The following is a 12,120-nucleotide window of genomic DNA, read 5'->3' as shown; positions in this document are numbered from 1 at the left end:
CCTACCTTTCATAACTTCTTAATTTCCCCATTTTCACCAGGGGTCCCTAGGATTTCCTGGCTTTCCTGGCGCCAGTGGAGAGAAGGGAGCCCGGGTAAGCTGAGGGGTGGGAGGGGGTGAGAAGGGAAGGGCTGGAGAGGTGTAGAGGGGGTCTGTGGGGAGTCTCACCCTGGGTAATGTTCTCTCTGCTTCATTCCCACCAGGGCCTATCGGGGAAGTCAGGGCCTCGGGGAGAACGGGGCCCCACGGTGAGTGCAGGGGAGAGAAACAGGTGGCTCAAGGTCCAGAGGGGGGCATTTGGGTTTCTCTGACAACTCCTCTTCCCTCTGTAGGGTCCACGGGGTCAGCGGGGACCCCGAGGTGCCACTGGGAAGTCTGGAGCTAAGGTGAGTAGTCTCTACAAGGCTCCATCTGCCCCCTGCCCACTCAGCCCCAGCTCTCCCTCAACACCCTGACCTCGGGGACAGCTGGAAAGCAGCTCTTCCCACTCCCTGACTCTGTTTCCCCCCACAGGGAACATCTGGTGGTGATGGCCCCCATGGGCCCCCCGGAGAGAGGGTGAGTGTGGATCGAGAATCCCCTTCCCCTGAGCTCCCCAGGGAGACTGGGTGAGCCAGCTCCCTCCTCACCCCAGGAAGGAAGCGGAGTTCCCCCACTCAGCCCCTGCCCCCATTCTCCTGACTCCCCCCACCTCTGTCTCTAGGGCCTCCCTGGACCTCAGGGTCCCAACGGGTTTCCTGGACCCAAAGGACCCCCGGTAAGTTGACCCCAAGCTCTGACCCACCTCGCTTCTCTGAGTCCTTCTTCCCTACCCCCTTTCCAGCCGAGAGTTCACCTGACACCTGAACCCCTTCCAGGGCCCCCCTGGGAAGGACGGGCTGCCGGGACACCCAGGCCAGAGAGGAGAAGTGGTGAGTGATGCTCCTGGCTACCCATTCTCGGGGGGCTCCATCAGACCCTTTAACCCCAGAGCTGTCGGGAAAGCCCACAGGGACGTTCTCCTGGCAGAGTGGAGCCTGCCCTGGTGCTGCTCAGACCCAGGGCCCAGGGCTCGGTGTGATCCTGCCTGGGATCCCTCCTCCTGGGAATCTGCCCCACAGCGCCCACACCTGCTTTCACTGCATTCTCCTCTCTTCCCCGCCTAGGGTTTCCAAGGGAAGACCGGCCCCCCTGGTCCTCCAGGAGTGGTGGGACCTCAGGTAGGTTTGTCCCTAGGAGAGAGTGGACCCCAGACCCTAGCATTAGTCTCTCTGCCCCTCTTCTCTCAGTCACACACCCCTGCCCCTGGTCCGCCTGACCCAGACTCCTGGGGCTGGGGTCAATGGTGGGGGCTGGGATTTCAGGCAGGGGTCCTGAACTTCAGTCTGTTTTGGGGCACATTCTCATCGTCTTGTCCCCAAGGAGAGGTAGTTCCCCAACAGAGACACAAAGTGGTGTAGTTACTTCACATGGGGCAGGAGAAAACCCAGCAGTGGCCCAGGAATGCCGGGGAATTTCCTAGGAGCTCTGGGGCAGGGATAAAGGGGTTCTGGAGGAGTGTTTTAGGGTGGCCAGGGTGGGCTCTTTTGGCAGACAGTGGGATGAAGGGCCTGAGAGCGGGAACTCTCTCTGCTTTTGTCTAGGGAGCAGCAGGAGAAACCGGCCCTATGGGGGAGAGAGGTCACCCAGGCCCCCCGGGGCCCCCTGGAGAGCAGGGACTACCTGGGACGGCTGGAAAAGAAGGAACAAAGGTCAGTGAGAGTCCAGGCAGAGGGGAAGTTGGGGAACTGGGGATTGGGGTGCTGAAAGGAACAGGTAATTGGCGATTTGAGGGGGGCTGGAGAGCTCTCTGTTTAATTTGGGAACATGGCTGTGGCTCATCACCTCTTCTTTCCTTTTAGGGTGACCCTGGTCCCCCTGGGGCCCCAGGGAAGGATGGACCTGCTGGTCTGAGGGGATTCCCAGGAGAGAGAGGCCTCCCAGGCACTGCTGTAAGTGTGACTCCCAGACCCCTACCTGTCATAAGCACCAAGCATCCTCAGCCCCCTCCCTGACCCTGTCCCTGACCCCCTCCATATCACTCCCCACTTCCATCTTTTGGAGCCTGTCTTCCCCCTCCAGCTCTCACCCTTCTCTTTCCGTGAAGTCTCATCTTCCCCAAATGTCTGGTTCATAGGGTGGACCTGGTTTGAAGGGGAATGAAGGTCCATCTGGCCCCCCTGGCCCCACAGTGAGTCTGGGGTTCCGGCGGGGCGTGGTAGAAAGAACCTGGGAAAGGGGTGGGTGAGGAAGGGTGGGAGTGGCATCCCGATACCACCAGGGGCTGTGGGGCTGGGCAGAGGCTGTCCAGGGACAGCCAGAATGCATCTGATTTTGGGAGCTTCTGGAAATTGTGATCTGAAGTTCTCTGGTATGGGTGGGCTGGGGTCTCCTTCCTGGGGGTCTGACCATCTGCTCTCTCAGGGCTCCCCTGGGGAACGAGGTACAGCAGGATCAGGGGGACCCATTGGTCCACCAGGGCGCCCAGGCCCGCAGGGTCCCCCTGGGGCAGCAGGAGAGAAAGGCGTCCCGGTGAGTGTGGGGGTCCTGGGGAGGGGTCCTGGGGAGGGGTCTGTGAGCCTAGTGTTGATGGGCTATGACAAGTTTCCTGTGGGGTGTTTGAGGGTGAGGGTCACCTCCAGGCCATGACTCCTTCCTCCTGTCCCACAGGGTGAGAAGGGCCCCATTGGCCCGACTGGACGAGATGGGGTGCAGGGTCCTGTGGGGCTTCCTGGTCCTGCTGGGCCTCCAGGTGTGGCTGGAGAGGATGGAGACAAGGTGAGGGACCCCACAGACCCCGACCAATCTTCTATCCAGATGAGATGGCTGACCTGGGCATGACCCCTGGCCCCTGTCATGTCATCCTTCCCACTCTACCCATCACCTTTCTCTAATATCTTGTCTGCCTTCTCCTCCCAGGGTGAGGTAGGGGACCCCGGACAGAAGGGCACCAAAGGGAACAAGGGCGAACATGTAAGTGTCCATGACCTTAACTTCTGACCTCCTGGCCTTTAACCTCATTCCTACCTGATCTCTCTCCCTATTTTGGTGTTTCTGACTCTCTTCTCTCACCCAGGGCCCTCCTGGACCCCCTGGACCCATTGGTCCTGTGGGGCAGCCTGGAGCAGCGGTGAGTGACCCCTCTGCCCCCACTGAAGACCCAGCAGCCTCTGGTCCTCCCTCAGCTCCCCTCTGCCCTTGTGGCTGGGAGTGGGAGCAGGAGCTCTGGGCCTGGCACCCAGCTCTGTGTGGTATTTGTGGATAGAGAACACCTGACCCATGACCCATCCCTGTGTCCTTGTCTCTGCTTTCCCTCAACCCTGCAGGGAGCAGATGGGGAGCCCGGAGCTCGGGGACCCCAGGGACATTTTGGAGCCAAAGGTGATGAAGGAACAAGAGGATTCAATGGGCCTCCAGGACCCATTGGCCTACAGGTGTGTTGGGGGATAGGACAGGGGCTGAGAGGTGGGGTCAGGATGGGGTGATGTTTGTCGCAGACCCTGCCAGCAGCCTGCTGATGAGGACTGGAGGGCCTGCGGGGTCTGAGGGGAGGGGACTGTGGGGCCTATCTGCCTAGGGCTGTGCTTTGGGTGGGGTGGTCACCTGCGTCCATGTTTTGTATACCTCCACAGGGTTTGCCAGGCCCCTCTGGGGAGAAGGGAGAAACAGGAGATGTGGGTCCTATGGTGAGTGTGACCCCTACTGACCCTAGCCCCCGTACTAGTCACCCCCCTCCCTGGCCAGCCCCCACCCCACACCCCACTGCCAACTCCCTGGCCTGGCTGCTCCTCCTCCTCTCTCCACCATTCATGCTCAGCCATCTCACGTCCCTTCCTCATCTGTGGTGTATCTGTTTCCCCTCAGGGACCACCTGGCCCCCCAGGACCTCGAGGTCCAGCTGGACCCAATGGCGCTGATGTGAGTCATCTCAGCCCCTGTCCCTTGAGACCAATGTGTCTAGTCTTCTGCCTCCCTTTCCCAGACCATAAACTGTAGTACTCTCTCAGGGGCCAAGAGAAGCCCTTACTCCCGGGAGGCCTCCACTGCCTCACTGCTGTGACCTTGGGCTGCTCATCTGGGACTTTGCCCCGAAATGGCACCTCCTTCCTAAGCAATGACACCTATTTCTGTTCCTCTTCCAGGGCCCACAAGGTCCCCCGGGAGGTGTTGGGAACCTGGGTCCCCCTGGAGAGAAGGTAACTGGAAAGGGGGTGAATGGACCAGTCATGGAAGTGGGGGATGGGAGTTGGATTTCTGCCAATTTTGGGTAGGGAGACAAAAGAGAATGAGATGTGGGGAATATCAGAATTTTTTGGCTGGGGAAGGAGAGGAGGATTTGACTCTAATCTCTTTGCAGGGGGAACCAGGAGAGTCAGGATCTCCAGGGATCCAGGGCGAGCCAGGTGTCAAGGTGAGTGACAGCTCCAAGGCTTTACTCCCCAATCCCCGTCACCCGCCTCAACCCTGCCTCCACTTTTCCTGTGACCTCCTTGAGCTGGAATTCGTCTGCAGCAAGAGTCTCTGCTCCCTGCCATCCTCTGTGAGGCCTGATCCCTGGTCTGAGTGAGCCCTTCTTCCCCTTCCTTGAAGGGAAGGGGACTAGGGGACTCCCCTTATAGGCTTGACTTTCTGTGTATGTCCCATTGTCACTGAGGGGAGTAGGGGATGGCTGAAGGTGTCTCGGAAGCAGAGGCTGAATCCGTGATCTTCAAGACTCCCTGGGCCATCTATGTCCTCCGCTTGTTCTGCAGGGTCCACGCGGGGAACGTGGAGAGAAAGGAGAGTCGGGGCAGCCAGGAGAGCCAGGACCACCAGGGCCTAAAGGCCCCACAGGCGATGATGGCCCCAAAGGGAACCCTGTGAGTTTGGGGCGGTGGGGGCTGAGTCCTCTCAGGCCTTGTGAATGACAGACCTGGGAATATGGGTGTGTGTGAGGGAGGATCTTGGAGTGTGAGGAGCCCAGGAGTTGGGGGGATGCTCTGGGCATGGGGCATCCAGAGGGATGCATGGGGTCTAGGATCCAGAGAGAAAGTGAGAGATGCCCTGCAGTTAATACCCTGAGGCATTAGACAACACACAGTGCACATGGTAGGGAAAGGGGTGCAGGAGACCTCTTCCTGGGGGGTACTGGTGGGCACTGCCTCTAGAGAGGCAGTGGCGTGTGCCTGTGGGTGTCTGTGCTGGGTGGGCTTAGGGAGCTGTGACTCTGACTCTTATTCTCCATCTGGATCAGGGTCCTGTTGGTTTTCCTGGTGACCCTGGCCCCCCTGGAGAAGGTGGCCCTCGGGTGAGTCTTACTCAGAGAGGGGAAGGGGCAAAAAGGGTGGGGCTTCTATGGGGGGGCCTCTGTGTGGCCGCTGGGCTTGGGTATTGGGAAGCTGGGGGTATGGCAGGGCGGGCAAGGGGATGGGGTATTGACAGTTTTGGGGGTGATGCCAGCCAGGTTGGGGGCCCACCTCTGACCTTGCTTCACTTCTGCAGGGCCAGGATGGTGCTAAGGGTGACCGAGGCGAGGATGGTGAGGCAGGACAGCCTGTGAGTGCCTGGTGACCCCAACACCCCCCTGAGCCCAAGCCTCATCCCCTTTACCCCTCTTCTGTGCCCCACTCCTGAGGGGTCCCTTGGCTGGAGGATAAACACTCAGCCACACCAATCCTCTCTCCCTAGGGATCCCCTGGTCCCACTGGGGAGAATGGACCTCCAGGGCCACTTGGAAAGCGGGTAAGTGAGGTGGACCCCTGAGACCTTGGGAGGCGGTCCCTGGGCTGTGTGGATGGAGGCTGGGCAATGGCAGGTGGGACGGGCGGGGAGGTGCCTGGTGTCTGCATTGCCCTGGGTGGGTGTGTGTGCAGGAGCTGGTGGGTTTAAGGGTGTGTGGTATCTCATTGCCCGGGGCAGGGTGTGTGTGCAGGAGCTGGTGGGTTTAAAGGTATGCGGTGTCTCATTGCCCTGGGTGAGTGTGTGTGCAGGAGCTGGTGGGTTGATGGGTGTGCGGTATCTCAGGCATGTTTGTTCCTGGGTTCTGGTGGGTACGTTTTCACCAGGGGTAGTGGTGGTTACTGACAAAGCAGAATGGAAACTGGAGGAGGGGCTGGCCGGCTTTTCTCTGGGCCGGGGTTGAATCTTTTTAGTTGCTGGGGCAGGAGACGGGCCACCAGGTAGGGTGTGGGCAAGTGGCCCTTCACCAAATGTACAGACTACCCAGTATTTTCACAACTGTCACAGCTGTATCTGTTCTGCACATCTGTGAATCGGCCCTCTGCATGTGTCCCTGTGTATGCACGTGTGTGTGTGCATGTGTATGTGTGTGTCTAGGACAGGAAGGGGGAAGAGTTGAGCCTGGCTGCCCATGGCCTCATGTGCTCTTCCTTCCCGCTCCATTTGCAGGGTCCTGCCGGCTCGCCTGGTCCCGAGGGGCGACAAGGAGGGAAGGGAGCCAAGGTGAGGGAAAGGCCGCCCTGCTGCTGGAGCATCCCCTCTGCCTCCCACCCCTCAGATGCCTCCGTCTCCAGTGCCTACGCCATGTCCACCTCTCCCATGTTGGGTCCTTTTGGGGACAAGCATTCCCTATACTTGTTCCTGCACTAGGGGCTCCTAGAGTTTGGCCCTTCTTCCCTGCCTCACACCTTCCACCTTGGACCCTCTGCCCCCTGCCCATACCCCACTCCTCTGCCCTTCAGGACACATTCCTTGTGTGTGTTTCAGGGAGATCCTGGTGCTATAGGGGCCCCGGGGAAGACAGGCCCGGTGGGTCCTGCAGGCCCAGCAGGGAAACCTGGCCCTGATGGTCTGAGGGGGCTCCCAGGCTCAGTGGTGAGTCACTGCAGGGAAGGGCTGGGCTGGGCTGGGGTGGGAGTGAGGGGCCATGGGAGGGGTACAGTGTGGGGATGCTCCTCCTGACCCCTGTGGTCCCCTTGAATCTTCAGGGTCAGCAAGGCCGACCTGGAGCTACAGGCCAGGCTGGGCCCCCAGGTCCTGTGGTGAGTGACTGGGATTGGGCTGGGTGAGGGGTGAGGGCAGTGCCCTGGGACTGAGCTGAAGCCCTGGAGGAAGTGGAGGCTGTTGGGGAGAACTTGGTCCCACCTCTCCCTCGAGAGAGTGACTTCCCATCTCTTAACAGGGACCCCCAGGGCTGCCTGGTCTCCGGGGCGATGCTGGAGCCAAGGGAGAGAAGGTGAGTGACAGACAGACATGCAGCCAGGTGTCTCTCCCACCACCCTCGCCCCTGAAACCTGTGGGACCCGAGTGCCCACTGCTCTGCTGCAGGCCTCTAGCAGCCAGTCCCAGGGGGTCCCTGCTCAGTGAGGGCCACTCACGGACCCTGTGCCCGGCTCCCTCTCCGTGTCCTCTTGGCACTTCTCCCCCATCCACATGACTCCTCTTTGCATTGTCTTGACTGCCTACACCCTTCTCTAGGGCCACCCAGGTCTCATTGGACTGATTGGGCCCCCGGGTGAGCAGGGAGAGAAGGGAGATCGGGGACTTCCTGGGCCTCAGGGCTCCCCTGGGCAGAAGGGCGAAACGGTGAGTAGAGGGCATGGTCCCGGAAGTTGTGGGGGTTGAGAGTGGGGTGGAGAGGGATGGAGTTGGAGTTGGGACTCAGCTGTGGGTGAGTGAGCAGATGCTTAGGAGGGTGTGGGAGGAGGACCCAGTTGAACCAGCCCCTACCCTTCCTAGGGTATCCCAGGAGCATCCGGCCCCATTGGTCCTGGAGGACCCCCCGGCCTCCCCGTGAGTACTGCGTCTGTTCCTCCACTAAATCCCCTAAACCCCTCTGCTGCCCGCCCATGGCCTCCCAATGACTTCCACGAACTACCAGCCTAACAAGCATAGTCCTCAGGGTCCCGCATTTGTCCTGTCACCACCAGTCCCTCCTCCCCATACTTCCAGGGCTCTGAATGTCCTGGTATTCCCACAGGACTGCCCCTGCCGTGGGAGGGGACCCTGTGGACTTGGGACCTTGCCTCCCCGCTCCTCTGAGTCCTGTCCTTCCCCTGCAGTGACCATCTCTTTCTTGTTCCTCATTTCACAGGGACCTACTGGCCCCAAAGGAGCCAAAGGAGCCACAGTGAGTGACCCCCTTCAGCTCTGACCTTTGCCCCAGCCCCTCTGGACTTGTTGATGTCTCTCCAGGGCAAATAGACTCCCCCCAAGGAGCCCCTTATTCCAGCCATGAGGCTGATTTGATCCTTCTGTGACCTTGATCCATGCTTGACCTCTTGACCCCTCCATGACTTAATTTATTCCTTGTCAGGGCCCAGCCGGACCCAAGGGAGAGAAGGGTGTGCAGGGCCCTCCAGGACACCCGGTGAGTGAGGAGTCAGGGCTGCTCCCAGGGCCATCCCCCTCTGCTCCATTGCTGCCATACTTCACCCTCACACCAACCTTGTCTCTTGCCCTCTCCATCTGTCCCTGCACCCAGGGTCCCCCGGGCGAGGTGATCCAGCCACTGCCCATTCAGATGCCCAAGAAGACTCGGCGCTCGGTGGATGGAAGCCACCTGATGCAGGAAGATGAGGCCATACCGACCGGGGGAGCCCCCGGCAGTCCTGGGGGGCTGGAGGAGATCTTTGGCTCACTCGACTCCCTGCGGGAGGAGATTGAGCAGATGAGGCGGCCGACGGGGACCCAGGACAGCCCTGCTCGCACCTGCCAGGACCTGAAGCTGTGCCACCCAGAGCTTCCTGATGGTCAGTGCCAGTCTCAGGGCGCACAAACATCTCCCCAACAGCATGGGTACTGAACAAGCAGAATGGATGCTGGGGCAGTCTTGGAGAAGGTGTTGAGTTGAGGGTGAGGGCCGAGGGGCTGGGAACTGCAGCCATTTACCAACCAGGTCAGAAGTATCCCAATACTTTAGCAACTGATCTGGGTCAGTGTGTACCAGTTGGTTATCAGCCCAGTGTCTGCAGGAGCAGATAAACATACATACATGCACACACCTGTTTGCACCTGAACAGATGAATCTGTGTTAGCGCCTGCAACCACATGTTGTCCCAGTATGAGGCTGTCCATACTCGGACCTCCTCCAGTCAGAGGGCCTGGGGTTACTGTTGGGGGCAGAGGTGTCACGTGATGAAAGTGGGCTGCAGCAGTAGGATGGGCTGGATTCTAGGGCTCTGGGAGGGAGGAGGACCAGGAGACTAAGAGCATGATGGGGAGGGCTGGGAGGGAAGAAGGAACATGGGGGCAAAGAGCATCTTGGAGCCTGGACCTAGGTGGCCCTGACCTCCCCTCTCCCTCACCCGACAGGAGAGTACTGGGTCGACCCCAACCAGGGCTGTGCTCGGGATGCCTTCCGAGTTTTCTGCAACTTCACAGCAGGGGGTGAGACTTGTGTGACGCCTAGGGATGATGTCACTCAGGTGAGAGCTGGCCCCTGGCTGCCCCTCCCCTGCCCCCTAGTGCACCCCCTCAGGGCTTAGTGGCTTCTGGGTTTTGGTGACAGTCCCCTAGCTGTTGCCCCCCCTGGAGCCTGCCACCCCTTCTCCACTTCTTAGCTCTTTCTTCCTTTCCTTCTCACCGGTCCTCTGATGCTCACTTTGCCTTTCGTGTACCCCCAGTCTCCTGGCTCCCACTCAGCCCCTCACTTCTTTCCCAGCCCTTGCCTTCCAGCCATTCCCTGCTCATGACTCTGGCTTAGCTGTCCTGGTGCTGTAGATGCTCCTGAAGCCCATCACTGTCTCCCCCTGAGGCCAGCCCTCTCTCTCCTTCCAGTTCTCTTACGTGGACTCAGAGGGCTCCCCGGTGGGTGTGGTCCAGCTCACCTTCCTGCGGCTGCTCAGCGTCTCAGCCCACCAGGACGTCTCCTACCCCTGCTCTGGAGCAGCCCGGGATGGTCCCCTGAGACTCCGCGGGGCCAATGAGGATGAGCTGAGCCCGGAGACCAGCCCCTATGTCAAAGAATTCAGAGATGGCTGCCAGGTGGGAACAGGAAGAGCTGGGTGGGGGGCTGATCTCAGACTCAGGCTGGAGGAAGGAGGTGGGAAGACCCCTTGGGCCGGGCACCCAGGGGGAGCAGGGAGGAGTCCATCCTGCTGGATTGTCAGGGATGCCTGAGGGAGCTCAAAAGCCGGTGAGGAGGGTGGAAAGGATGGAAGCCATCGGGTAAGGTTCACTTGGGTACAAACACCAGCGTCACACAGGGTAATGCAGAGGTGTACACAGACTGGCACATGGCTGCCCAGCAGAGGCACACGGTGGGGGAAAAGCAAACACACACGCACGGGCACACAGACACTCCCAATCTGTACATCCTGATTCACCCTGATGGGGCCAGGGTGCTCAGAGGAGAGGTGAGCCTGGGCCTGAGGTTAGGGGGTGGGGGGTGCCTCCACCCTGCTCACACTGTCTTCCTTGTCTCCCCCTGAAGACACAGCAAGGCCGGACGGTGCTGGAGGTGCGAACGCCTGTGCTGGAGCAGCTGCCAGTGCTGGATGCCTCATTCTCAGACCTGGGAGCCCCACCGAGGCGGGGAGGGGTGCTGCTGGGGCCTGTCTGCTTCATGGGATAGGACCATCTCTGTCTGATCCCGTCCATCGGAACCAGGCCCACCTGGAATCCCACAACATCAGCTCTGTGCCACCTCCCAAGAGGGCTCCTCACTATCTAGGGAGCCTTGGGCCAGGGCACGGAGAGCCCTCAGTCGGGGCAGGCCAGGGGAGGGGTGAAGTGGTTGCCTGAACACCCTACGGGAGGAGTGGCATCTGGGGCTCTTGGCCCTCCCACCCAGAGCCTGTGACCCGTTAGAGAGCTGAGACCCTTATTTAAAACTCACCTCCCAATCACCCCAAACAAATCGAAGAGAAGAGAAAGGACATGGTGTATTTTGTATTTAAAAGTAATTATATTAATTATTTAAAGTGTGGAAAGCAAAATCACAAAAAAGAGAACCACCAACAAAAATCAGCAGACGGTGGAGACAGGGCTCTCGGGGGTGGGCTCCGGCACCCACATCCTGGCATCAGGACTTTCCTCAGTGACTGTGTGTGGGGGGGTTTCAGGGCTGAACCCCACCGCCCTCCCACCTTCCTCCCAGCTTCCTCCCACCTCACCTGTTGCACCCACTGTGAAAGTTGGAATATGTGGTCTCTCTGGCCTCAGGGCTCTGACTCTGCCAGGGTGGGGCTCTCTAACCCGCAGGTGTTGGCTGCCTGGCCCATATGCCCACTGTCTCTTCCACTTCATCTGGGTCTGGCAGGCACTGCCTGCTACTTGAGGGCCAGGATGCCCCCATGGAAGAAACGGAATAGTGTGGGGTGTGTGCAGGGCTGCATCCAGCAGATGGCTGGAATATTAAAATTCTTCTATATTGGCCGGTAAATTGCCATGGCCCTGAGCCACCGAGTATGTTCATTGCCACCCTGTCCCTCCCCTGGGCACCCCTCACTTTCCCTGATCCTGCAATTAAAGGGTTAATATGTGGCATATGGAAGGGACTCCCAGGACCCCTGTGCCCAGCTTCCATGCTGACTGATGGTTAAATAATGTGATTGTCTCCTCCCAGGTGTCTGTGTCACTGCTTGTGTTGTTATTTCAGTCTCCCCCGACACCCATCTGATGCTTCCTCTTCCCAGCTAAGTGGTTACCAGAATTGTATGGCTTAATCCAGATACCCCGCAAGCCCTGTCCAGCTGGGGTGTCAGGGCCCAGAGTTTACAAAGCCTGGGTGACTAGCATAAAATTACAAACGATGCCCCAGGGACACCAGGTAGGGGTTTGGGGTCCCTCTGGCTCCAGGTTCTGACACCGGTGTGCGATTGCTTCTGGGTGTGGGTGGGACGGTGCTACATAGCCCAGTCTAATCTCTGTAAATGGGGAGGCTGAGGCCCACTTCCAAGACATTTACTGCATCTGTACCTCTGGTCACCTTATCCCTCCCCATCAGCTTTGTGCTGTGCTGTCGTGAAGACAGGGCTGTGGCCAGGCCCTCCACACTCGCGTGTAGTCATGTGCATACTCTTTGAGTCTTTGTGTTGGGTGGAGTCGCACAGTCCCTGCCTGTGTCCCCCCACTGTTGACTGTCCCCCACTTCCCTAGCCTACCTCTTCTGGGCACTCAGAAGCTCTGCTCCCTCCGGCTTAGGTGTCCAAGAAGTCCTCT

General features: G+C 59.5%; 1 protein-coding gene across 2 annotated transcripts in view; it reads left to right on the top strand.

The window, feature by feature from the left end:
• Positions 1-11,789, top strand: part of COL11A2 (collagen type XI alpha 2 chain) — a 30,239-nt gene extending 18,450 nt beyond the window's left edge. For both annotated transcript variants that reach the window (XM_032141602.2, XM_032141603.2), the window contains 35 exons: positions 41-94; positions 204-248; positions 333-386; positions 514-558; positions 704-757; positions 858-911; positions 1,146-1,199; positions 1,623-1,730; positions 1,881-1,970; positions 2,156-2,209; positions 2,443-2,550; positions 2,689-2,796; positions 2,938-2,991; positions 3,095-3,148; positions 3,345-3,452; positions 3,651-3,704; positions 3,883-3,936; positions 4,161-4,214; positions 4,376-4,429; positions 4,770-4,877; positions 5,252-5,305; positions 5,500-5,553; positions 5,686-5,739; positions 6,406-6,459; positions 6,724-6,831; positions 6,945-6,998; positions 7,139-7,192; positions 7,435-7,542; positions 7,696-7,749; positions 8,051-8,086; positions 8,273-8,326; positions 8,441-8,708; positions 9,271-9,383; positions 9,736-9,942; positions 10,391-11,789. In XM_032141602.2, coding sequence (XP_031997493.1) covers positions 41-94; positions 204-248; positions 333-386; positions 514-558; positions 704-757; positions 858-911; positions 1,146-1,199; positions 1,623-1,730; positions 1,881-1,970; positions 2,156-2,209; positions 2,443-2,550; positions 2,689-2,796; positions 2,938-2,991; positions 3,095-3,148; positions 3,345-3,452; positions 3,651-3,704; positions 3,883-3,936; positions 4,161-4,214; positions 4,376-4,429; positions 4,770-4,877; positions 5,252-5,305; positions 5,500-5,553; positions 5,686-5,739; positions 6,406-6,459; positions 6,724-6,831; positions 6,945-6,998; positions 7,139-7,192; positions 7,435-7,542; positions 7,696-7,749; positions 8,051-8,086; positions 8,273-8,326; positions 8,441-8,708; positions 9,271-9,383; positions 9,736-9,942; positions 10,391-10,531 — 2,781 coding nt within the window. In that variant the 3' untranslated portion in view covers positions 10,532-11,789. The remainder of the gene's footprint in view (positions 1-40; positions 95-203; positions 249-332; positions 387-513; positions 559-703; positions 758-857; positions 912-1,145; positions 1,200-1,622; positions 1,731-1,880; positions 1,971-2,155; positions 2,210-2,442; positions 2,551-2,688; positions 2,797-2,937; positions 2,992-3,094; positions 3,149-3,344; positions 3,453-3,650; positions 3,705-3,882; positions 3,937-4,160; positions 4,215-4,375; positions 4,430-4,769; positions 4,878-5,251; positions 5,306-5,499; positions 5,554-5,685; positions 5,740-6,405; positions 6,460-6,723; positions 6,832-6,944; positions 6,999-7,138; positions 7,193-7,434; positions 7,543-7,695; positions 7,750-8,050; positions 8,087-8,272; positions 8,327-8,440; positions 8,709-9,270; positions 9,384-9,735; positions 9,943-10,390) is intronic.
• Positions 11,790-12,120: the final 331 nt, after the last annotated feature.

Source organism: Hylobates moloch, unplaced genomic scaffold, assembly GCF_009828535.3.
Source record: "Hylobates moloch isolate HMO894 unplaced genomic scaffold, HMol_V3 SCAFFOLD_20, whole genome shotgun sequence".
Lineage (NCBI taxonomy): Eukaryota > Metazoa > Chordata > Mammalia > Primates > Hylobatidae > Hylobates > Hylobates moloch.
Note: the sequence above shows the minus strand (reverse complement) of the source record. Positions and strands in the feature narration are given on the sequence as shown.